We start from the raw sequence: 26,675 nt of genomic DNA, 5'->3' as shown, positions 1-26,675 counted from the left end.
TTCAAGATCACATCAACATACTGGGCGCGATTCTCCGCACCCGCAGAAAATCGCGGAAGTCGGCCGTGACGGCCCGACACGGCCCCGTTCCCGAGGTATTCACGCCTGGGAAATGGGCTAGGAACGGGGCCGCGGCAATTACGTTCCAGATGACGTCGGAACGTGGCGCCGCCACGAACACGGCCACGTGACGCCGCCCGCCGTCGTAAAAAGGCGCGGGCGAGCACAGGGACGGGACGGGAAACATGTCGGAGCCACGGAGGGCAGCGCCGAGGTTTGCTGAGGCTGACATAGAAACGCTCCTCGATGAGGTGGAGCAAAGGAGGGGCATCATCTGCCCGAGAAGAGGGCATCGCCACCCTGCAAGAGTGGTGCGCCAGGCCTGGCGAGAGGTGGCTGCTGCCGTGAGTGCTGTGGGGCAGACCCCTCGCTCTGGGGAGCAGTGCCGTAAAAAGCTGCACTACTTCACCAGGGCTGCCAGGGTAAGTGCCAAGAGGGTGCCCCCGGGTCACAACCATCCATCCCCTTTACTTAATCACCCACCTCCCCCGGGCACAGGGGGTGGAGGGGGATTGGGGCAGAGTGAGTGGAGGGTGGTTCACAAAGTAGTCACAGACCCAGCGCTTTGGCCCCCCTGGAGAGATGCAATGGTCTCATTACAACTTGACCCCCAACCTGTGCCAGTATCTGAATGGCCTGCTGATACCTGCCGTATTGTAATGATCTACCTATGCGCCCCTCCCCCAACAGGACAAGACAGCTCCCAGCAAACGTGAGCGGAACAAGACTGGAGGGGGTTCGCCCATTCTGCACCCCCTCACCACGTTTGAGCATGTGGCAGATCCCCCACGTTGGGGGATCTGCCACCCGGGAGGTCGCGCAATGCGAGGTTGGTGGAGCTGCACCAAGTGAGACAACGCTGCATGACAAACACCCCCCCTCCCCCAGCCTCTGTCCCTTCACACTGCCCACTGGGACACCTCCCCCATCCTCTGTCCCTTCACACTCTGCCCAATGGCACACCTCCCCCATCCTCTGTCCCTTCACACTCTGCCCACGGGGACACCTCCCCCATCCTCTGTCCCTTCACACTGCCCACTGGGACACCTCCCCCATCCTCTGTCCCTTCACACTGCCAACTTGGACACCTCCCCCATCCTCTGTCCCTTCACACTGCCCACTGGGACACCTCCCCCATCCTCTGTCCCTTCACACTGCCCAATGGGACACCTCCCCCATCCTCTGTCCCTTCACACTGCCCAATGGGACACCTCCCCCATCCTCTGTCCCTTCACACCCTTCCCACTGGGACACCTCCCCCATCCTCTGTCCCTTCACACTGCCCACTGGGGCACCTCCCCCATCCTCTGTCCCTTCACACTCTGCCCAATGGCACACCTCCCCCATCCTCTGTTCCTTCACACTCTGCCCACTGGGACACCTCCCCCATCCTCTGTCCCTTCACACTCTGCCCACTGGGACACCTCCCCCATCCTCTGTCCCTTCACACTGCCCACTGGGACACCTCCCCCATCCTCTGTCCCTTCACACTCTGCCCACTGGGACACCTCCCCCATTCTCTGTCCCTTCACACCCTGCCCACTTGGACACCTCCCCCATCCTCTGTCCCTTCACACCCTGCCCACTTGGACACCTCCCCCATCCTCTGTCCCTTCACACTCTGCTCAATGGCACACCTCCCCCATCCTCTGTCCCTTCACACTGCCCACTGGGACACCTCCCCCATCCTCTGTCCCTTCACACTGCCCACTGGGACACCTCCCCCATCCTCTGTCCCTTCACACTCTGCCCACTGGGACACCTCCCCCATCCTCTCTCCCTTCAAACTCTGCCCACTGGGTCCGGCCAAGCGTCTCTAAATAACCCGTTTCATTCTCTTCCCTAGGACGTGATGCCAAACGACCAGGGCCGTCTGCCTCCAGGCGGAGACAGGCATCTGCCCCCACCGCACCCAGAGCCGCACGACAGAGGGTGCCCGATCAGCGGGGAGTCCCATCCTCCCCCACCGAATCTGTGGAGCAGGACGCCCAGAGGGCGGCGAAAGAGGAAGAGAGAGAAATGGCCCGTGAATGCCCTGCGGCTTCTCAATGGGCCGATGACATAGAGGAGGCGTGCACCCAAGACGACCTCGAGCTTGCGGCACAGCTATCTCCCACACCATCCACCATCCCAGAGACACTCACCCCGGTTGGGCTATTTAGTGATGAGGCTCCTGGGTCACAGTCTGGGTCGCACATCAGAGCTGAGCAGGTACAGCAGGTGCAGGTCGGAGCAGCCGAGGGCCCGGACTGGCGGAGGGCAGGCCAGAACCAGCATCCAGCTGGCTCCCAGACGTTTTCCGAGTTCCTGGAGTTTCTTAACCCACCCGCACAGCCATTGCATCAAGAAACCCAGGGACACAATGACGGGATGAGGGCTGTCTTCCAGACTCTGCAGACGCTGTTAGAGGAGTCGAACCGCGTCCAGGAGCAGGGAGTGGTGCCGCTCATGGCAGCAACCCAGGCCGACACCGCACGGGTGGCATCCGCGGTGGAGGCAATGGGTCAGGTTATGCAAGGCGTTGGGCTTAATGTGCACGCATCATCCTCGGCCCTGGACAGGGTTGCCCGCTCACAGGCAGCAATGCGCCAGAGCCAACACGACATTGCCGGCGCGCTGCGGGCCTTGGCCGAGTCTCAGCAGGTCATGGTCCAGTCGCAGTCCCAGCAGTCAGTCGCGGAGAGCATCAACCGCCTGACACACGTGCTGGATGGCGTCGTGCACTCACAGGTTGAGATCGCACAGTTCCTGGCGGGAATGTCTAACTCCCTGGACTCTGTCTCTGCAAACCTTCGGATCCTGGTGGATACCGTTGCAGGCCTCCAGGACTGGCAACGCCAGGTGGAGGTTTCGGGGCCCGTCCCATTAACTCCATCACGGGAAGTCCCGGAATTCTCGGCCTCCCCCCGTCCCATCTCTGGTGCATCGGGTGGGCAGCGGGCAGAGCAGGGTGGCACAACGTCACCCGAGACGCCCGCAGAGCAGCCTGGCCCATCAAGGCCGGGTCGCCCCAGGAAACGCTTGCCGAAGGTGAAACAAGTCGAAGGGGGCGATTCGCAGCAGTCCTCCTCCACTCCTGCTGTATCATCTGGGGAATCACTTAGACGTAGTGGTAGGGCCCGTAAGGCAACAAAGAGAGACACAGAGTACATTGGCACGGGTGAAGGGCACAGTTTAGTTGTAGGGGCTAGGGCATCTGTAAATTATTGTTAACATTAAACGCACTGTTCCACCTTACTTGTAATACCGTGTGATTGTTCCACAGCCACAGGGATCGTGATGGTGACCGAGTGTCGCTGGGGTTGCCGAGCGGTGAAACTACGGTGCCAGGTGTGCAGTCCCTTCCGCTCCCCCCACCCCTTCCCACAGTTCCCCACGCGGGCACGTGATGGAGTGTCCGTGACGAACTCAGCGGCCACCAAGGTGGATGGTTCAGCTATTGCCATGGGTCAGACTCTCTCTAACGATTCTGAGCTCACAGCTCATCGCAGAGCGGACTGTCATCATTCCACATGGCACTGATCACACCCGCTGACACAGCCATCAATGTTGTGCCATACTGTCTGGACCCAGTGGTAAGGGTGATGTCGAAGTGGAGCAGTGTACACGGAGAGGGGGTGTGGGGGAGGGGGAGGGGGGGGGGGGGAGTTGCGGTGGTGGCAGTTGTGTGTTGACCCTCTGCGCGACTGGCGATGCGCGTGGTGGTTTGGTGTTCAGCGGGGACGTCGCATGCGACGCGTGAACCGTGCTGCCACCAAGGCGTCGCGTGCCCGCCGTCCTCGCCGGGTCCGTCGTGCAGACTCCTGGGCATCACCAGCACCTGGGTCGTGTCTGCGTGCTGCGCCCGCCACTCCGCCAACCTCCTCCTCCCCCTCCTCTGTGCTGGCACCACTGCCACTGGCTTCTCCCTCCGCCTCCTGCAGCACGGCATCTCCCCTCTGCATCGCGATGTTGTGCAGCGCACAGCAGACCACTACAATGCGAGCGACCATGTCGGGCTGGTACTGCAGGGCCCCTCCAGAGCGGTCCAGGCACCTGAATCTCATCTTCAGGAGGCCAAGGCAGCACTCCACAACACCCCTGGTTGCTGCATGGGGCTCGTTGTATCGGGTTTCTGCATTGGTCTGAGGCCTCCGTATAGGCGTCATCAGCCAAGACCTCAGCGGATAACCCCTGTCGCCCAGCAACCAGCCCCTCAGCCGGGGGGGACGTCCCTCAAACATCGCAGGGATGTACGACTGCGCCAGTATGTAGGTGTCATGCACACTCCCTGGGAACCTTGCACAGACGTTCATGAACCTCATGTGGGGGTCGCATACCACCTGAATATTCATGGAGTATGACCCCCTCCTGTTTGTGAAGACCTCCCTATCCCCTGCAGGCAGGCGCATGGGGACGTGAACACAATCTATTGCACCCTGCACCATCGGTATCCCGGCCACGCTGGCAAATCCACGAGCTCATGAATCTTGACTTGCTCGGTCCTCGGGAAAGGTGACGTAGCGATCGGCGATGGCGTAGAGGGCGTCGGTCACATCCCGGATGCACCTGTGCACCGATGACTGGGAGATCCCGGAGAGGTCCCCACTCGGAGACTGGAAGGAGCCGGTCGCATAGAAGTTAAGAGCGACCGTCACCTTGATGGCAACCGGGATCGCGTGTCCTCCCCCCGTTCCACGTGGGGCAAGGTGCGCCACAAGGTGACAGATATGTGTCACCGTCCCCCTACTCAGCCGGAGTCTCCTCCTGCAGGTGATGTCCGTCATTGTTAGGAAAGAGATCCGGGCACGGTACACCCTCAGCCTTGGTCGTCGCCTCTGGCGCCGTGGCTGCACCCTCACTCTCTCCTCCTCCCCCTCCTCCTTCTCCCCCCCCCATGCTGCTCGATGACTGGCAACTCCTCGGCCCTTCCCTCTGCTGCTGCAGCTGGCCCTGCATCCACTGCGGGTTGTGGCTGTGGACGCTGCTCTATCTCCAAATGCAGTGCAGCAGCGCCAACCACTGCGCTGAACATAACCGTTCTGTTCGCAGACATTGTGCTAACCTACAGAAGGGTGGTGGGGGGCAGAGAAACGGGACATGTTAGACGGAGGTTAGTCGACACCTCGGCAGCGGCCTGCCACGGGATAGCAGTGTGTCCCGGTGGCCTGGTCGCACTGCTGACACGCGGGCAGCCTAACCCCATGTCACTTTCTGCATCCAACGGGCAGTTAACTACGTCCTCTTCACCGGTGCGTCAGTGGGCTGTGGCCGTAAGCCACAGGGCAACCAGCGGCCGTGTCCTCGTGACCGGCACTCCATGGCATGGTGGCAGACATTTTGTAACCGGGGTTGGACAGGTCACTCGCTCACTCTCTCCCTACCCCCTCACTCCCACTCCCTCCTCAGTCTCCCACTCCCCCCCTAAGTCTCCCACTCCCCCCCTAAGTCTCCCACACTCCCCCCGTCCGTCTCCCACACTCCCCCCTCCGTCTCCCACACTCCCCCCCTCCGTCTCCCACCCCTCCGTCTCCCACACTCCCCCCCTCCGTCTCCCACACTCCCCCCTCCGTCTCCCACACTCCCCCACTCCGTCTCCCACACTCCCCACTCCGTCTCCCACACTCCCCCCCTCCGTCTCCCACACTAACCCCCTCCGTCTCCCACACTAACCCCCGCTCCGTCTCCCACACTCCCCCCCGCTCCGTCTCCCACACTCCCCCCCCCCCTCCGTCTCCCACACTCCCCCCCCCCCCTCCGTCTCCCACACTCCGCCCCTCCGTCTCCCATACTCCGCCCCTCCGTCTCCCACACTCCCCCCCCTCCGTCTCCCACACTCCCCCCCTCCGGCTCCCACACTCCCCCCCCCCCCCTCCGTCTCCCACACTCCCCCCCCCCCCCCGTCTCCCATACTCCGCCCCTCCGTCTCCCACACTCCCCCCCCTCCGTCTCCCACACTCCCCCCCCTCCGTCTCCCACACTCCCCCCCTCCGTCTCCCACACTCCCCCCCCCCTCCGTCTCCCACACTCCCCCCCCCCCTCCGTCTCCCACACTCCCCCCCCTCCGTCTCCCACACTCCCCCCCCCCCTCCGTCACCCACACTCCCCCCCTCCGTCTCCCACTTCCCCCTTCCGTCTCCCACTTCCCCCTTCCGTCTCCCACACTCCCCCCCTCAGTCTCCCACTTCCCCCTCAGTCTCCCACACCCCCCCCTCAGTCTCCCACACTCCCCCCCTCAGTCTCCCACACTCCCCCCCCTCAGTTTCCCACACTCCCCCCCTCAGTCTCCCACACTCCCCCCTCAGTCTCCCACACTCCCCCCCTCAGTCTCCCACACTCCCCCCCTCAGTCTCCCACACTCCCCCCCTCAGTCTCCCACACTCCCCCCCTCAGTCTCCCACACTCCCCCCCTCAGTCTCCCACACTCCCCCCCTCAGTCTCCCACACTCCCCCCTCAGTCTCCCACACTCCCCCCCCTCAGTCTCCCACACTCCCCCCCCTCAGTCTCCCACACTCCCCCCCCTCAGTCTCCCACACTCCCCCCCTCAGTCTCCCACACTCCCCCCCTCAGTCTCCCACACTCCCCCCCTCAGTCTCCCACACTCCCCCCCCCCCTCAGTCTCCCACACTCCCCCCCCCTCAGTCTCCCACACTCCCCCCTCAGTCTCCCACACTCCCCCCCTCAGTCTCCCACACTCCCCCCCTCAGTCTCCCACACTCCCCCCCCCCTCAGTCTCTCCCCCCCCCCGTTCTCAGGGATGCCTTCCCTGTTGTGGCCAGACTCCAGCAGTGCGCTGAGCGGTGCGCTCACCTCCTCGAAGCTCTCGTCAGCCAGCACGACTGGTTGTCGAACTTGAAAAGCAGGTGTGTTGGCCGGCGTGAAAACATTGCGTGATGACGCCGAAGGGCCTCCTCCGGCCGGCACGAGTTGGCGCCTGCGTGTGCTGGTGACATCCTAGCACATGCGCAGGGAGGTTCGTCTCCGCACCAGCCATGGCGGAGGTCCACAGCAGCCAGTGCGGAGGGAAAGAGTGCCCCCACGGCACAGGCCCGCCCGCGGATCGGTGGGCCAGGTCACCGTGGGGACACCCCCACCTTTAATGGATTGTTGATTTTGAAGCACACGGCTTGTTCTCCAGGTGTAGTATTACAATTTTGGACACGTGGTTTTCAAAACAAAACAATGTTTATTCCATGAACTCAAATTAACCTTGTAAATAAACAGTGGATCTCTTAACACCCCTTACTTCAAAGATAACCCCGAAAATAATACAACACTAACCAATCCTGCAAAATGTTCCTTTACACATCCAAAATACTTAACAAATCCTTTAAACAGAAGCACAGAAGATTTATATACAATACTGAGACCTTTTTACAATTCCGATTTCACCAAAGGATTAGGAGATAGTCCTTCATGGCAGAGATCACCAGCAATGCAGCTCACAGCCACCAAAAAACACAGTCACACCCAAGCTGCTGTCTCAAAACTGAAACTAAAACTCCCAAAACTAACCTCAAAATGGCCGAACTGAGCTCAGCTCCACCCACTCTCTGACATCACTATTTACTTAAAGGTACATTGCTTAAACATCCATTTCTTAAAGGTACTCTCACATGACACCTCCCCCCAAGAAAAAAAAACCCATCAACTTCAAGATGGTTTCATTTGTAACCTTGCACCGTCAATTAAGAAATGCACACAGTAAAAATTCTTTTCGTTTAAAAAAAAACAACACACGCAAACAGGCATAATAATATAGTCCATTTTTCCCGTTCTTCTTCCTCCTACCGAAATCCTTCCATTCATCACATTCGTGACAAAGCATCGGCTATCACATTTTCCCATCCTGCCACATGTACTATTTTTAAATGAAATGGTTGTAACAATAACCTCCAGCGAAACAGCCTTGCATTGTTATTCCGGAATCGCTCCAAAAATGTCAAAGGATTATGATCAGTATATCTAATGGTGTCAGATGGATTGCTGGTCACATAAATGTGAAAATGTTGCAAAGCCAGCACCAAACTCAAAGTCTCCTTCTCAATCGTCGAATACTTTTTCTGGTGAGAATTCAATTTCTTTGAAAAATAACCAACAGGCCGCTCTAGGCCTTCGCCGTCGTCTTGTAGAAGCACAACGCCTACGCCCACATCACTCGCATCAACAGCCACTTTGAATGGTTTGCTATAATTTGGGATGACGAACACAGGAGTAGTGGTAAACACAGCCTTCAGGCCTTCAAATCAAAAATCGTTTCTGATAATTGCACTTCAACTTCATCTTCACCCTTTGATTTCTCCTCTTGTCTTAACCTGTGACTTTGCAACCGGGTAACTACACAATCTGGAAAAATCCCAGGATATTCGTCTTTCAACACTTCAGTTGTCTGATTTTCCACTGGCTTATCAACCACAGTAGGCATCACTCCCACCTGCGATCCAGCTATATCATTACCCAAGATAAACTGTATTCCTGGACAAGATAGTTTCTCTATTACTCCTACTACCACTTCACCACTCTTCACTGGACTTTCCAACCTTACCTTATATAATGGAACGCCACACCTCTCACTCTGAATTCCACATATTACCACCTTTTCTGGCAACATTCTTCCCAAACTACATAATTCCTCATCTCTTACCATTAAAGATTGACTAGCCCCTGTATCTCTTAAAATTGTGACTTCTTTACCTGCTCCTCCTGATACACATGAGTAAACTTTACCCACACAAGTAAATTCTTTAAAGACATCTGGCACCTTCTTAACAATTACTTCTTGAACAGGCTGTACAATCGTTTGCACCTCCTTCGCTCCCCTTGGGCTTTCCTTTACCACTCTAACAAATCCCACTGTCCTATCCTGTTTTACCACATCAGCCTTTCCAGTGCTTTTCTTCAACCACCAACACTGTGACTTTACATGGCCTAGTTTATTACAGTGAAAACATTTGAAACTTTTCATTTCTTTTCCACCCTCCTGGATTTCTTTTTTAATCTAATTATTGTCTCCCATTAGATCACCTTTACCACTTGAGTATTTCTCATGCCCCCAGTTTCTATCCCTCACCGGCTGAAACTGATGTCAGAAACCAATCTTTGATTTATGAACTAATTCATAATCATCTGCCATTTCTGCTGCTAATCTCTCAGTTTTAACCCTCTGTTCCTCCACATGAGTTCTCACTACATCAGGAATTGAATTTTTAAACTCTTCCAAAAGTATAATTTCCCAGAAAGCTTCATACGTTTGGTCTATTTTCAAAGCCCATATCCACCTATCAAAATGACTCTGTTTGAGCCTTTCAAACTCCATGTATGTTTGACCAAATTCTTTCCTTAAATTTCTAAACCTTTGTCTGTAAGCTTCAGGCACTAGCTCATATGCACTTAAGATGGATTTCTTCACCTCCTCATACGTTCCAGATACCTCTTCCGGTAGTGATGCAAACACTTCACAAGCTCTACCAATCAGCTTTGTTTGAATCAGTAATACCCGCATGTCCTGTGGCCATTTCATTTGTTTAGCTACCTTCTCAAATAAATGAAAAAGGCTTCCACTTCCTTCTCGTTAAACTTTGGCAATGCTTGGACATATTTTAATAGATTCCCATCAAGCCTTCGACTATGCGCTCTTTCTCATTATCCTCATCACTATCATCCAACTGTGCGTTTCCCTTTATGTCTGCCAATTTTAATTGACTTTCATGTTTCATGGCCATTTTCTGAAGTTCAAACTCCCTCTCTTTATCTTTTTTCCCTGATCTGAATCTCCCTTTCTTTTTCCTTTTGTTCTGCTAGGGCTATTCTTTCTTTTATCCTTTCTTCTCTCTCCTTTTCTTTTTCCTCTCTCTCTCTCTCTTTCTTTTTCCTCTCTCTCTCTCTTTCTTTTTCCTCTCTCACTCTTATTCAAGCCGCATTAATTCTTTCTCATGTTTCATTTGTTTAACTGAATTTTTGCCATTTCCAATGAGTCAGACTCTATCTCAGGCAACTTTAAATGCTTAACCACCGCCATAATTACCTCATCCTTTCGCATTTTGTCAGATAATGTTAACTGCAATGTTTTTGCCAAATCTAACAGTCTGCTTTTCGTCTCTGTCCGTAAGGTACTGCGTGTGACATTCACCATCCCCAAAAACTTCTGAGCCTCTGAAAGAGCCATTGTTCACAACACTCTCCTCACTTAAACTAAAATACCACACCGGAAAAGCAACAATCCTTCACTGTCTTTCAGTTCAAAAAAGCCAAACCAATAGATAGACTTTTATCCCGGACGAGCCCCCAATTGTTATGGGAGCGGCGTTTTCAGAACCCTGAAATGTATCAATGAGTCCAACCAACCTCTCCCTTTTGAAGCACACGGCTTGGTCTCCAGGTGTGTATTACAATTGAATGAAATGAAATGAAATGAAAATCGCTTATTGTCACGGGGAGGTTTCAATGAAGTTACTGTGAAAAGTCCCTAGTCGCCACATTCCGGCGCCTGTCCGGGGAGGCTGGTACAGGGGTCGAACCGTGCTGCTGGCCTGCTTGGTCTGCTTTCAAAGCCAGCGACTTAGCCCAGTGAGCTAAACCAGCCCCTATTATGGACACGTGGGCTTTTAAACACAAAATAATGTTTATTCCATTAATTCAACTTAACCTTTTTAAATAAACATTGGATCCCTTAACACCCCTTACTTTAAAGATAACCCCAAAAATAATACAACACTAAATAATCCCTCAAAATGTTCCTTCAAACCTTCAAAAGACTTCACCTTTAACAACAGACATGAGGTTACATTCAATATACTTATAGTCTTTGCATTTTCAGACATCAACAGACCAGTTCTGTGTTTTCTTCTTGCAGCTTTTTGCAAAACACACAAACACACCTAGCTTTCTCCTCAAACTGGCTTTCACCTTTCAAACAGCTCACAGCAAACCAGCCAGGCACTTTTCAGCTGCTCTCTCTCAAAACTGAAACCTAAACACTGCAAAATGGCTGAGCTAAAAACCCAGCTCCACCCACACTCTGACATCACTTCAGTAATATGAGCTGCCTCATTTCTTAAAGGTACACTGCTTAAACATCCATTTCTTAAAGATACTCATGACAATATTGCCACATAAAGTGGGACTTCTCCCTTCAAAAATGCAGCACTTCATAATTCTCTGCATAAAGTGTGATCTATTATATGACTGCCCATTTCACCAGTCCCTCTGAGCAGATTCACTTCTGATCAGTTCTGACAAAAGGTGGTAAACCTGAAATGTTAATCGTTTCTTTCGCCATACTGTCATACCTGCTCAGTTTTCTGTTTTTATTTCAGATTCCAAGCATCTGCAGCATTTTGATTTTATCTCAGCTGTTTGGAGCCTAAATAAATTGAGGGCATTATCACTGAGGCTTGCGGGCAGTTTAAAAGTTATTCACAACATAAGGTTGGCAGAAACAAACATAATGGGCGGAATTCTCTGGTGCCCCAGTAGCAAGAATCATTTGGCAGAAGTCAAAAAACGTGTTTCTCAATGGTGGATTAAACAGTTTGAATTTCGTTCTCCTGCATTTCAATGAAGGTCGGGCCTCCTATTGCATGCATCAGCATCTAATGCACGCTCATTAAAAGGCCACTTTCCAATTTAAACTCCTCCTCCCCCCCCCGTGAGAATTTAGAACATTCGTTTTACAACTAAGTGACATGTACCTGGCAGGCTTCACCTTGTCCATGACTTTGAGGTCAGTGGGTGCTGCTTTTGCTTTCTTGCACACCTCTCCTAACTTCAGCCAAATGTTGGTAGCAAAAGCTGCACCAAGGCTGTACACGGGAGTCAGGGTAAGTAGGAAAGCGAGAGGGAAGAGTCTCAGAGGACATGGTGAGTGGTGTCGACAGTGGATCCTGGAGGGTGAATTCAAGGTGTTGTCGATAGGAGGGAACATCCACAGTCTGAGGATGGGGTGGGATGCGGTAGTGTGGCAGGGTGAGAGAGTGCTTGGTGATGGTACTATTTGAGAGGTTTGAGGATGGGTCACAGACAGCTGGCTTTGATAATAGAAGGGGGCAGGGTAAGGGTGGACATGGGGACAGCAACTGGCGTTGGCTCAGAGAGGAGGGAAAGCATGTGGAGACTGATCAGAATAAACTCTAGCATAACAGTAAGCCTGTGTGGGTGACAGAGGGAAGAGCACTGATGATATAGGGTGGGTTAAGGCTGGTGGAGGAACGTTGGTGGTTGTCAGGGGAGGGTAGAAGGTAGTGGACTGTGACTGGAAGCTGACGTGCACCATATTTAAAATGTGACTTGACCATGCAGTTAGTCAGTGAAACAGATCCCCCAAAAAAGGAGGACAGTCTTTCGGGTGGTTGGAGTACAAGGTCAGTACAAGTGACCGATGAAAGGGAAACCTGAATGACTCTGGTGACTGGATATCAACCAAGCTCACTTGTGTTCTCCACTCTATGGTGAGGCCCACAAGGTTGCAGATTTGTTTCTCGACTCACAGATCTGATCGAGATCCCAGAAAGGTGTGGAGCTGTCAATCATTGTATGCCATTTGCCATCAGCTGAAGTAAGACCCAAAGATAGAGAGAGAGGGAGGTGGATCCGTCAAGGGGCATGGCTCCATCATCATAGATGAATGGTCATGGCTGACAAGGGAATGCTCTTCTACAGAGTTTCGAGGAGAGTGAAGGAAAGTAAAATAGTGCCAGAGGGAGCCTTCTTGCACATCGGACATATCAGCCTGGTCAAAGAACAATGTCTCCATGCACAGTCATTTATGAATGGGAGGAACACACATCTCTGGTCCTCCAGGTTATCCTTCACCTGGAAGTGGAGGTGTGGGAATGCCATTTCAAGATGGAGATCAGGTGAAGAACTTAGCATGGCTGGCTGGCTTTGAGATGGAGGCAAATCTGTAGAAGATTGCTCACTGAATTTATCACTTCAACTCATTCACACATCCACTGAGGCGACAATGATGCAGGCTGCAGCCCACAGGTAACCATGACGTCCAGACGAAGAGAAGGAGGGCCCATCGCAAGCTGGTACAGAACTAAGAAGAGCTAGAGCGTGAGTTGCTAGAGGCAGTGGGGCCTCCAGAAGGTCAATATGCTGGAAAACAGGGTTCACTACAATGATGAGCATTGGCCTGACCATGAATATGGTGCCGGTGGTGGTCTTGTCTAGAAATTAGTGAAAGACAATGCCGGATACGTCCTCATATGTCCCAGATGTGGTTTCTCACATCTGCCAGCTTCTCCAGTATAAGCTGCAGCCACAAGGACTCTGGAGGAGTGATAGGGAATGCCTGGCCTGCATTGAGTGAATGGTTGGGTGCTATTTAAAAATGGCACCTGGTCATTCCATGAGGTAATGGCAGGGTGGGGAGCTTCCTGTGCTCCTCCTGGATGCATAATTAATTAGCTGTACAGCAGAAGATCGCATGTGTTCAGACATCCAGCAACCTAGTGGGAATTATGCCAATTTTCCGACCTGCCACTGGACTCCAGAATGTAATATGCCACGCAATATGGCTGAAATTTCATGGAGAGTAACTGCATACCTATGGTGCAAGTGGCATTTCATACCTGCAAATTTGGGCCCATGTTATTTCGCACCAAATCCCCATTTTGTTCATTTACATTGTTCATCCATTACGTAAATGGTTAATTTGAACCAGTATCCGTAATACAACTCACTTTGGCCACAAGGTATCCAGTTAAGAACGCACCACCAGATGTTGAACATTGTTGCATGGTGATATACATGAAGAAATGTAATTTGGCTGTTCTTCTTCCGTAAGACAAAAAATATTGTGTCCATAAATTCAATAGCTTTAGAAAAGTAGTACCACCACAGCACCTTGGCCACCTGTAAAATGAACACATACATCCTTACAACCAGCTGCAACAAGATAAAACAAGTAATTGTTTGAACAAAATTTATTTTTACTGAGTTTTGATGTGGTCATTTTTTCCACATGCCATTTTAGTCACAGCAATGCTTAAAAGTCAGTGCCAAGCGTCAACTCAACGTCTAATCATAAGACAATCAAAGATCATAGAATCTTGTAGCACAGGAGGCCATTCAGTCCATCTTTGGCTGACATACCCAATTAGTTTCTCTTCACCCCTAACATACAGTCTGCAATTTTGTAGATCCGCTTCATTTTTCAAATTAATACTGAATCTGATTCTTTCACCCTTTCGGGCAGTCCGTTTCAGATCATCATGTCTCATGTAGTTTGATCCAGACCATATGTAAGGTAATGCATCTTAGTAGGTCTAACATAGAGGGGAAATATACCGTAAATGGCAAAACTCTTAGTAATATAGAAATTCAGAGAGATCTGGGCGTGCAGGTCCACAGATCTTTGAAGGTGGCAAGACAAGTAGACAAGGTAGTCAAGAAAGCATACGGAATGCTTGCCTTCATTGGATGGGGCATCGAGTATAAAAATTGACAAGTCATGCTTCAGTTGTGTAGAACCTTGGTTTGGTCGCACTTCGAATATTGCGCACAATTCTGGCCACCACAGTACCTGAAGGATGTGGAGGTTTTGGAGAGGATACAGAGGAGGTTTAGCAGGATGTTGCCTAGTCTGGAAGGTGTTAGCAATGTGGAGAGGCTGAATAGATTCAGAGTGTTTTTATTAGAACGACGGAGGTTGAGGGACGACTTGATAGAGGTCTACAGGATTATAAGGGGCATGGATAGAGTGGATGGGCAGGTACTCTTTCCCAGGGTGGAGTGGTCAGTCACCAGGGGGCATAAGTTTACGGTCCGTGGGGCAAAGTTTAGAGGAGATGTGCGAGGCAGGTATTTTTACACAGAGGGTGGTGAGTGCCTGGAATGCGTTGCCAGGGGAGGATGTGGAAGCAGTTGATTCTACTTTTGTTGATTTTTAAAATGTTTTTTCTACAAAGTGTGTGCACTGTTGATATCGAGAGACCTCACTTCGGGAGTCACTGACACAAAAAATAATGATCACTTGCTTCCTGTAATGCAGTGACCAGGTTTGTGCAACACTCTCGCAGTGACCTAACTAGTGTTTTATACAGTTCCAATATAACTTATCCATTCTTGCATGCTATGTCTTTGTTAATTAAGGAAAATATTTTTCATGACTTCTTAACAACCCAAGTTAGCAATTCTTCTACCATCATGGATCTGTGCGTATGCATCCCAGATATCCTACCATGTACTATGTATTCCCTGGCAGTGTATTTCCTCCCCATTTACATTATCACACATGTCTCCAAATTGAATTCCATTTGCCGTTTTTCTACTCACTTGACTAGTCTATTTTTTAAAAAATATTTTTGGTTGAAAATTCTTCATTATAAACAAAATAATATCAAACAGTTAATTCAAGTTACAGTGCAACAAAGAATATAATAAACAATCAAGAGCCCAAATTAACATAACCTCCCAACATTAAACCAAGGCAGACGATCGCTACGCAAGCAGAACTCGTCTCCAGGCTACTAACAAGGCAAAGGTGAGGACATCCGCCTTCACCCCCGTCTGCAACACCAGCGAGTCTGATACCCCAAAAATGGCCCCCAGTGAACACGGATCCAGATTGATATTGTGTATCTCTGACATGAAGGAGATCCAGAAGCTTACTAACTTTGGGCCAAGGCCAGAACAGATGAGTGTGGTTAGCCGCCTCCCCCCCACCCCCCGACAACAATGCTCACATCTGTCCTCCACATCAGAAAAAAAATGCCCATCCTTGCCTTCGTCAAATGAGCTCTGTACACCATCTTGAATTGGATCAGATGAAGCCGAGCGCAAGAGAATGTGGAGTTGACTCTGTAAAGAGCCTGACTTCATACTTCATCATCCACAATAGGACCCAATTCACCCTCCATTGCACCTTTTCCTCAACCAATGGAGCTGACTCCACTGATAGGATCAGACCATAAATACACCAAACGCTCCCCTGAAGCCAGAGACAAAATCCTCTTTAACAGGGAGGATGGTGGAGCCAAAGGAAAAGACTTACACCAAAAATTGCAAATCTGAAATTATCTGAACAGATTGGAACCAAGGAGTTGAAATTTTTCTGACCGCTCCTTAAAGCAGGCAAACGTTCCTTCCACAGACAAGTCACAAAACCTCTCCAAACCCTTCCCCTCACGTGACCTAAACGCCGAGCCTAAACTCCCTGGCAAAAAGAGGTGATTACTACTTTTTGACTGCCACTTGAGTCCCTTATCTGCACATTCTCCCGGTAAGCTGCCTGTTGCCTCAGCTTATGAATTGAAAGGTGACTGGCCTTCTCCCCATGTTCATAAAATACACCCCTTGAACAATGCAGCTGGCCCACCGACTTGCCCATTGATAGTAATTCAAACTGTGTCTGCAGGGTTTTCTTTCTTGCCAGCAACTCCGGGGTTGGGCCAAGTGAGTATTGATGGTCCGCTTCAAGGATGGAGTTCACTAGTCTCTGCTGCTCCAACTTCGCAGTCCTTTCCATGTGTGCTTTGTAGGAAATTAACTCTTCCCAATCACCACCTTCCCACAACATAGATGGTGATCTAAACTCACTTTTATTAAATTTAATCAGCGGATTCTCCGACCCCCCGCCGGGTTGGAGAATCCCCAGGGGGTGGTGTGAATCCCGTATTCTCCAGCGCCGTTTTTTGTGCGGGGGCGAGGATCACACCATGCCAGTTGGGAGCCGTTGGCAGCGGCCCCCGGGGATTTCTCCGGGCCCCGATGGGCCGAGCGGCCGTCGGTTTCTGGCCAGTCCCGCCGGCGTGGAACGGACATGGTCCCACACAGTGGGAATCTGGCTGGTAGGCCGGCTGGTGTGGTCCTCGGTGGGGAGGGGGGGGGGGGGGGGGGGGGGCTGCGGGGGTATCCAGCCCTGGGAGGGGGGGAGGGGGGTCCCATGGTGGCCTGGCCCGCGATCGTGGCCCACCGATCTGCGGCGGGCCTGTGCCATGGGGGCACTCCTTCCTTCCGTGCCGGCCCCTGTAGGGCTCCGCCATGACCGGCCTGGAGAAGACACCCCCTGCGCATGCATTAGAATACGCCGGCTGGTCTACGCAAGCGTGGAATCACGCTGGCGGTTCTGCGCATGCGCTAACTCACGCCGGCTCTTCGGCCCGCTTAGCGCGGTACCAGCCCCTCTGCTGCTGGCCTAGCCCCCGGAAGTGCGGAGGTTTCTGCTACTTCCGGTCAGCCCGACGCCGGAGTGGTTCGCGCTGCTTTTTACGCCGCCGTTGGGCCACTGTACGAATTCGGGAGAATTCTGCCCAATATATTCCCCAATGGCAGTAGACATGCGTTCGCAAAATCTTTTGTCCGCCAACAATGCCGAATCCAATATTCATGGAAGACCTTGGGAGGGACCAGACTCTAGTGCCGAATCAACAAAATCTGTGCCATGGTTTGAAATCACAATCACTGAGTAACCCGCCCTCTTCACCGAAGGGAGGAGAGACTTATCTACCACAAAAAAGTCATAACGTGAGTATACCTGGTGGATATGGGAGAAAAAGTAAAAAATATTTTTCATCCAGGTGCAAAAACACCACGGATCTGCTCCCCCACCGCTCAACACCACACACCCCCCGTCTACTCCATGAAAACCAACAACGCCTTTGCCACCTGTGATGGAGTCAGAGATGGGGCAGCACGGTAGCATTGTGGGGCAGCACGGTAGCATTGTGGATAGCACAATCGCTTCACAGCTCCAGGGTCCCAGGTTCGATTCCGGCTTGGGTCACTGTGCGGTGTCTGCACATCCTACCCGTGTGTGCGTGGGTTTCCTCCGGGTGCTCCGGTTTCCTCCCACAGTCCAAAGATGTGCAGGTTAGGTGGATTGGCCATGATAAATTACCCTTAGTGACCAAAATTGCCCTTAGATTTGGGTGGGGTTATGGGGATAGGGTGGAGGTGTTGACCTTAGGTAGGGTGCTCTTTCCAGGCGCCGGTGCAGACTCGATGGGCCAAATGGCCTCCTTCTGTACTGTAAATTCTATGAAATTTCTATGAAATTTGGGCATGGACTGATCCATTCTGGGATCCAGAGCAAAACTGAAGTCACCCCAAGATTAGCTGAAACGATTCCACTGTGACATGGTAATAGTGGTTAGCACTGTTGCTTCACAGCGCCAGGGACCCGGGTTTGATTCCCAGCTTGGGTCTGTAGTGATCTCCGTATGTGCATATACATAAGAAGTTAATGTGTAATCAGTAGCACCAGGTGATCACGAGAGGACCAGATCAACAGGTGTATAAAGGCAACCATTTTGTGTCTCTCTCTCTTTTGGATGGACTGTGACCAGGACAGGAGTATCAGATTAGCTCAGATGGTTAGTGTCGTTATGCATAGTTACTATAGTTGGATCTTGTTCACCTTATCAATAGTATCAATGTTAAAGTAAAGAACTCACACAATTATTGTTGTAGTTACTCAATAAACCTTTTGTTACTACTGAATGAATTTGAGTCGTCTTCACCAAGATTCAGAAGATCTCATCAGTAACCAAGGGTTGAGTAACACATATTACACTCCGTAGTATATCAAAACATACAGAGAAGTGTAATAAAAGATAATGCAGGAGCATAATAAAAGATGGTCCCAGGACTGGTGGCTTTGAAAGAACTAGTTAGATTAGATTAGACAAAAAGAGAAGAAAATTCAAACCGGATATTCAATTGTGGAAGACTTTGTAGCATATGGATCCTCGATGACTAACTGATTTGATATAACTCGTTGCAGCTCCATGGCAGCTGGAACAACTGGTAATTTAAGTTATAACTGGAAAATGTTTGGAACAGATGTTCCAAATATTTATGTCAGCTAATGATTTGAGCTACTTGCAACAGCAGGACATGAAGCTAGAGAAATTTATAATTGCTTTAATTACTTAGAAGGTGAAGACAACATCAAATTAGAAGTAATACTCAAAAAATTTGAAGAACTAAAAGTCAGTCTGGCGAGATGCTGGAAAGATTTAACTTTCATCATAGGTGCCACTGAAACGGAGAGCCCATCACTAATTTTATTACAGGCCTCAAGTTAATAGCACAAGGTTGTAATTATGCTGATTTCAGAGACACTATGATAATGGATCAATTAATTTCTGGACTATCTGATAAAAATTTTGTGAAAGAATACTCAGACATGGCTGCATTCTTCGGTTATGATGATCATAGCATCAGCAACACGGTTGAAAAGCTCAATACAAATCTACTCATGGTAGATGAATCCAATACCATGGTACAATGGCAGATCGTTGAAACATTGGATGACAGCAACCTTTCAATCAGCCAAGAAGAAAACAACGCCACACAGAGAACTCAGAATGACTCCGTTGATAGAGCACAGATCAACTCCAAAGAGAGACCACTGTACGACTCCACACAGAGAGCGATGAAAGACTTCACAGAGAGAGTGATGCAAGCCTCCACAGCGAGCTCATTGACAGAATGGAAGCAATTAAAGACTCCAGAGCGCCAACTGTGCACAAAGAAGACTATGAAGGTCTATCCACCTTATCTGAGCAACCAGAAACAGACTATGAAAGTCTACCAAGTTCACGTGAACAACAAAAAGACTATGAAAGTCCACCCAGCTCATTTAATCAACAAGAAGACAATGAATGTCTACCCACTGTATGTGAGAATAGTGACAATGTGATCACAATCGACATACAAGATGTGCAAGATCACAGCGAGACTGACAGATCTTAGCTCGTCTGTACAGAAACACTCAACGATCCAAGTAAAACTACTCATGAGTCCAGTGAGACCAGGTCAATTAAAACCTCATCTACTCTAAACTACGCACCAGAAAATGAAATCTTGAAGATTTTGACTCCAGAAGAGGAGCACCAAGAATCCAAAGATGATTCAAATGAACCTGAAATGACTCCAAAAGAGGAGCACCAAGAAATCAATGATGATTCAAGTGAACCAGAAATGACTACAGAAGAGGAGTACCAAAGAGGAATCACGTCAACCACAAATGACTGATGTCACCAAGATCAATGCAATATCAGATCATTCTCACAATCCTCAAGCAGAAACACTCAATGAAACTTCAGATACCACAAAGAACACTGACACCAATAACTTTGTGAATTACTCAAATTATTCACACGGAACAGTCATTGAGCGCAACAAGAACAACAAAAACCACAAGAAGCACAAGAGAAACAAGAATAGCAGCAACACAAAAACAACAGGAAGCACAACAACAGAACCCACACGCACAACAACAAAACCTACAAACACAACAACAAAACCCACACGCACAACAACAAAATCAACATGCACAACAACAACACCCACACACACAACAAAACCCACATGCACAACAACAAAACCCACACGAAGAACAAAACCCACATGCACAACAACAAAACAATCACGACAAAAACAACAAGAATAACGAAAACAACAATGAAACAACGACCTGCAGAACGTGGTACAACTCTGCACATGAAAGACAATTGTAGCCACCTGGGTGGCCACTTCCTCACACAAAATGGAAGAACGCAAATGTTACAGGGAAAAATGGACAGTTGCAAAGAGACAAGCAGTTTGCAGAATCCCCCACCACCACCATTCCAGCTGCTAAAGAAACCAGATAGCATTGTAACTAATGAGCTGCGCGTATTAAGTGAGCGATTCCTGGTGATACCCAGGCACAATGGACACAACAATTAGAAGAGATTGAAACATTCTATAGAAGGTCAGACATCCCGGTGCCAGTGGAGTCTGAAACAAAGGACACAAATAAGGTGGAAAGAACCGCCCAGCGATCGAGAAACAGCCCCGTTATTGGGGAAATTCAAATCAATTGATTGGGAAGAGACCCAATCGATTGCAAGTTTATAGAGGGTCTGCCCAGAAGGGCGCGAAGCCCCTGGGACCTATAAAAGTCAGGTCCCAGGACTGATTCTTTCTTCTTGACCAGCCGGCCCTCCCAGCAGAACACCTTTGCAGCAGAAGACCTTGAGAAGGAGAGGCCTGGTCAGCAGCCGCCATCAAGTAAGTGTCATCCAATGCACGCTACGAGAGTAGACACTCCTGACCCCTTTAGTCAACACCAACTGGAAGCCTGCGGATCCAGGACAAAGCAAGATGCCATTGTTCCCTGATCCAGCAGTTCCCTTATTCCAGATAAGTATTGGCCTGTTAGTGGTAGGAATAGCCTAGTCTTTTAGTGTTATATGCATGAGTCGTAAATAACTGTGTAATAATAAACGTGTCTTGTTTTGAACTTACTAACTGGTGTATTGAGTCATTGGTCTGAACTTGAACTTGAATCTTGTGGCGGTATCATAACGATACCTGGCGACTCTAGAGCTAAGGAATAAAACAGAGCCAATTGAGTGGAAAGCACACTCACCCACAATGAGCAACACAATGCAACAGCACACTCCAAAACAATGACAAGAGTACAAATATACCATGGCGTGACAACGAATCTCACGAATTCACATTTGCTCCACAACAAACAAACAAACCAGCTTTCAAGGCAGATGACATACAGAATCAATACCGCAAGCACAAGAAAAAGTCCAGGTCAGACAAGGCAGATGACATACAGAATCAATACCACGAGCACAGGAAAAAGTCCAGGTCAGACAACAAAGATGTAACAGAATCGCTACCACAAACAGAGTGAAAATGTCAAAATCAGACAACGAAGTGATTCAACCATTTGAACACCTCATGATGACTTAGGACTGAACCACAAGCAAATGGGAAAACACAACCTAAGAGATGAAATGTAGTAACATTTGACTGATTAACCCATTGATTTCATGTAATGCATTTGCAAACTGCATCCATTATGTTTGTTCAATTTTCTTTACAACAATTGTTCTTTACAAAACAAGAAAAAAGGGGATGTAGTGATCTCTGTATGTGCATGTGTAATCAGTAGCACCAGATGATAACTAGAGTGCCGGGCCAACAGGGGTATAAATGCAACCACATTGTGTGTCTCTCTCTCTCTTTTGGATGGACTGTTACCAGGACAGGAGTATCAGGTTAGCTCAGATGTTTAGTGTATTTACGCATAGTTACTGTAGTTAGATCTTGTTAACCTTAGCAATAATATTAATGTTAAAGTAAAGAACCCACGCAATTATTGTTATAGTTACTCGGTAAACCTTTTGTTACTACTAGACAAGTTCGAGGCGTCTTCTTCGAAATTCAGCAGACCTCATCAGTAACTAAGGTTTGAGTAACACATATTACACTCCGTAGTATATCAAAACACACAGAGAAGTGTAATTAAAGATACAGGAGCGTAATAAAAGAGGGTCACTGTCTGTGTGGAGTCTGCACATTCTCCCCGTGTCTGCATGGGTTCCTCCACGTGCTCCGGATTCCTCCCACAAGTCCCAAAAGACCTGCTTGTTAGGTGAATTGGGCATTTGAATGGATACTGCTCGGTTGGAGACTTCCTGTTCTGTCTAGCGCCTCTGGCTGGTTAGGGGACGTAATGTCCTTTTTGCATTTGGAGAAATTTAAATTTACTATGAGGGGTCTGTTGAGAGATTTAACCTGACTGTTTATCTCCTTTTTCAATGATCTAGATACCGTCAACTGTTAGGTATTTGGGGTGTAGAGTTTAAGTTATTTAGCTTTTCCGATATTTACAGTTATTCTTGTTCTATTTTGAACCTGTTTTGCATTATTTATTGCTTCTTTTTTGTGTTATTTGTAGAAGGAGGCCATTCAGACCATCGAGTCTGCACCAGCCCTTGGAAAGAGCACCCTACCCAAGTACAAACCTTCACCCTATCCCCATAACCCCACCTAATCTTTTTTGGACACTAAGGGCAATTTAGCATCGTCAATCCACCTAACTTGCACATCTTTGGACTGTGGAAATACTGGGTTATGGGGATAACTGTGGAAGTGTGGGCTTAAATAGTGTTCTCTTTCCAAGGGCCAGTGCAGACTTGATGGGCTGACTGGTCTACTACATGTAGGCATTCTATGGTTTTTATGATTTTAGATGAGTCATGATCTCATTGAATGGCAGAGAAGATTCGATGGACTGAATGGCCTACATCTTATAGTCTTGGTCAATGGAACCATCCCGAGGAGATCCTGCAGTTTTCCCTTATCTCTGACTACATTTTAATATTTTGAGCACAAGCAGGTTGAGACTGTCAATGAAATGGAGCCCCTAATGCAGCTTTGCCTCCTCCCACACTGATTCCAACACCTCCCATCCAGATTCTTCTCTAGTTGTGTTTTCTGACTACTCCACAACATAAACTGGACATGATGGTGGTGCTCAGATTGTATCGCTTTGACACTCCCTCAATTACTGTCACTGACCCTCCAATCTTCTTGGAACCTCATGATGCGCAGATGGAGATGCAACCAGTTATTCTTCAGCCTGCCCCAATAATCCTTCATTCCTTAGTAATTGTGGTCAATATGCCAACCATCCCACCTGAACCCAGAACGGTCGATGTCCCAATACCCATTGTGGAACTCCCCTCCCCACCTTGGGACTGTGTGAACAGTCTCGTATGGAGGAGTTCACCTCCGCCCCCCCCCCCCCCCCCCCACCACCACCATTCCCCTCTCTGCAGCACATTTTGCCCCTTTACAGGCTGCAGATAGCTCCTCTAATGCTGACCATCCCATCTGACCAATGGGTAATCAGCCCATTACCAAGACAGACACCAAGCTGTGCCCTTTCACAATTGAGCTCACAACCATTGCCCCTCCCTGTAGTGTGACTACATCTTATAGCATGGCCTGCAAAGCTCCAAAACAATTTCACTCGAGCACCCTATTGGGTACTAAGCTCCAGACCAGGGACCACAACTGTCTTTATCTTTTCTCTCCCATTCCTTCCTGGCACCATTTCCATGAGTCTGTGCGCAATTCCTTCCTATGTGTAATCCTTACCCCTCCCCCACTTCCGTAAGTCTTTGTGCAAACCTTTATCCTCTTGTGCCAAACTAACACCACCTTATATTCACTAACCATATCAAAGGCATTTAACCCTTTAATAATCCCTTAAAAGTTGTCAATCACAATGCATACTCAACTTCTGTTGAGATAACTGGTTTTGGAGCGTTTGATACTCAGCCAAGCATTCATAATGTACTCAGCTGTAATAACAGCACTTGGGAAATGTCTACAGTGAAGCCTATTGAAATGAGGAACCGATGGTTATTGAATTTCTCCAAAGCTACACCAGGTAGTTTGCTGACATACTCCAGCATCAGGTCTCTTTTTAAAATCTAATTGAAAGCTGCAATGTTTTATTTTCAATTTTAGAAGGTGGGGAATTTAATGCACTTCTAATCATGACAATAAAACAGACCCCAAGGGGATCGTAAAATGGTGCAATTCAGTTCTGGCTGGAGAACTCAGGGCTGGATTAGGAACATTTGTGCCGAAAGAAAATCGGCGAGCCCCCAGCACCGATCCTCCGACCGCTGAGGGGCTAGCAGCCACGCAATATCAAATGCACAGCCTTCCTGATATAAACAACTGGAGTCTTGCCAGGTCCGTGGCCGCACGTGTGTACAGTGATAACCTGCTAGATAAACAGATAAAGCCCCCCCCCCCCACACCAGCCAGCAGCACGGCTCACCCCTGACTGTTGGCGGCGCTGGACACAGTCTGCAGCCGCCATGCTGGGTTCACGGAAACTGAGAGCACACGTACCTGCGGTGTCGGGGAACGGAGAATCCCGCCCTTTTGTCTCCCAAATGGACAATCTTGGCTATAGTCTTTAAAATTCATGGTAATCATATTTTCGCACATGAAGCACAGCATCATAATAAGATTAGTTTCTGATCACAATTGTTCAGTTCCCAAGAGGAAAAAAATCAAATGAGAAATTTCCTCTGACCTGAACTAATACGTTTCTTCGCAAGAGTAACACTGGTGTTGCCCAAGAATTGCCAAGTGTAGGCATCCTCTTGTATGAATGTGGAAGGCAGTGCTGTCCACGTGGTGCGAGAACATTCTCTAAGAATTACATTCAGCATTATTACCACATTGGAAATCCGTATTTTTTCATCTCACCCTGATGTCGGCATCACCGGAACTGTGAAGATTCTGACACTGCAAGTTATACCTTCCTTCCCAGCTTGCCAGGACCAGCTGTGAACACAAACCTGTTATTAGAAAATGATTTGATAATTGTTGATCCAGAACACAGAAACCATATTTGAAACTAATAGCAATAAGTTCAGAGGGGAAAAGCACAATCTTCCCAGATTACCATCTGTTTTGAATGGTAAGAATTCGCCTTCAATTCCATGGGCTTTAGCTTACAGCCTCTTATGAAGGATGTCAGTAAATGACTTATGAAAGTCCATATAAATAACATAGATAGACATTGCCCTTAGTAAACTCTTCAAAAAATTTGATCAGGTTCATTCAGCATGACCCACTCTTTACAAATCCATGTTGGCTTCCTATAGATGTCAGACTAACTGCTCTATAATTTCCTGTTTTTTCTCTCTCTCTCACCTTTCTTAAAATTAGAATAACGTGCAATTTTCCAATCCAAAGGAACAGACCTCAAATGAAGAGAATTTTGGAATATTATAGTTGGGTCATGGATAATGTTCTCACCTGCTTCCTTTAAAACCCAGGGGGGGAAACCATCTGCTCTTATGGATTTGTCACTCTTTAGGGTTATTTTCCCCATTGCTATTATTTTGTTAACATTCATTTTGGTGAGTATATATCGGGAGTATATTAAGAAACTGTGAATACCCATGCAAATTATTCAACATGTCCAGCATTAATTTATTTTCAGTGACAATATCATGATTATCAGTTTCCAAAGGGCCCATATTGCTCCTAAATACTTCCTTTTTTTAAATATAATCATAACATTTTGTGTTGGTTTTGCTACCCATGCAGATGTTTTAAATGCTCCCTTTGTAGTTCTTACTATCTGTTTTGTCACTCTTTATTTGTGTGCAGATCTTGTGGTGTGCTGGGTAGTGTTATTGCCTCTTAGCCAGAAGATCCAGGTTTGAGTCCACTTCAGGACTTGCTAGTCAAGGAAGGTGCATTCGTAACATGGCCAAACAAGTTGATTATCAACATGCAAATCCTTCCAAAACATGCCAATGGTAGGCAGTAAAAATAGGAGACATTCCTGGTCAGCCATGTAATGGGAAGAAAGTTGGAGCCTCTGAAATCACTATCCATGCTTCAGACATTCATGTAAAATGGCAGAACGGTGGTGCAGTGGTTAGCACTGCTGCCTTATGGTGCCGAGGACCCGGGTTTGATTCATGGCCCCGGGTCAATGTCCATGTGGAGTTTTCTCATTCTCCCCGTGTCTACAAGGATCTCGCCCCACAAGCCAAAGACGTGCAGGATGGATTGGCCATACTAAATCAAACTATGCTTTTAATTGACTAAAAGCACCTTAATTGAAAAAAAAAATGAATTGGATACTTTAAATTTATTTCAAAACAGACATACATGCAAAAGTGCATGCTGCCATGGACTCGGACTCCGTGTGAACTCACCACTCTCCACTGCCCTCTCCCACTTGCCAGGATTTGTGCTAGTATTTTCACTTTTGTATTTTATGCTGTCATTTGAAATTTCAATGTCGACATTTCAAGCTCTCCACCACCACCACCTCCCCCCCCCCAACCAGCAC

General features: G+C 48.8%; 1 protein-coding gene across 1 annotated transcript in view; it reads right to left on the bottom strand.

Moving 5' to 3' along the window:
• The window catches only part of elovl2 (ELOVL fatty acid elongase 2), a 224,546-nt gene that overhangs the window by 19,099 nt on the left and 178,772 nt on the right, over positions 1-26,675 (bottom strand). Inside the window, exons 4-5 of the mRNA XM_038797149.1 lie at positions 25,070-25,147; positions 13,726-13,897 (exon numbers count right to left, since the gene is read on the bottom strand). Of these exons, the coding sequence (XP_038653077.1) occupies positions 13,726-13,897; positions 25,070-25,147 (250 nt within the window). The remainder of the gene's footprint in view (positions 1-13,725; positions 13,898-25,069; positions 25,148-26,675) is intronic.

Source organism: Scyliorhinus canicula, chromosome 5 (assembly GCF_902713615.1).
Source record: "Scyliorhinus canicula chromosome 5, sScyCan1.1, whole genome shotgun sequence".
Classification (NCBI taxonomy): domain Eukaryota; kingdom Metazoa; phylum Chordata; class Chondrichthyes; order Carcharhiniformes; family Scyliorhinidae; genus Scyliorhinus; species Scyliorhinus canicula.
This window is presented reverse-complemented; position numbering and strand designations above follow the sequence as displayed.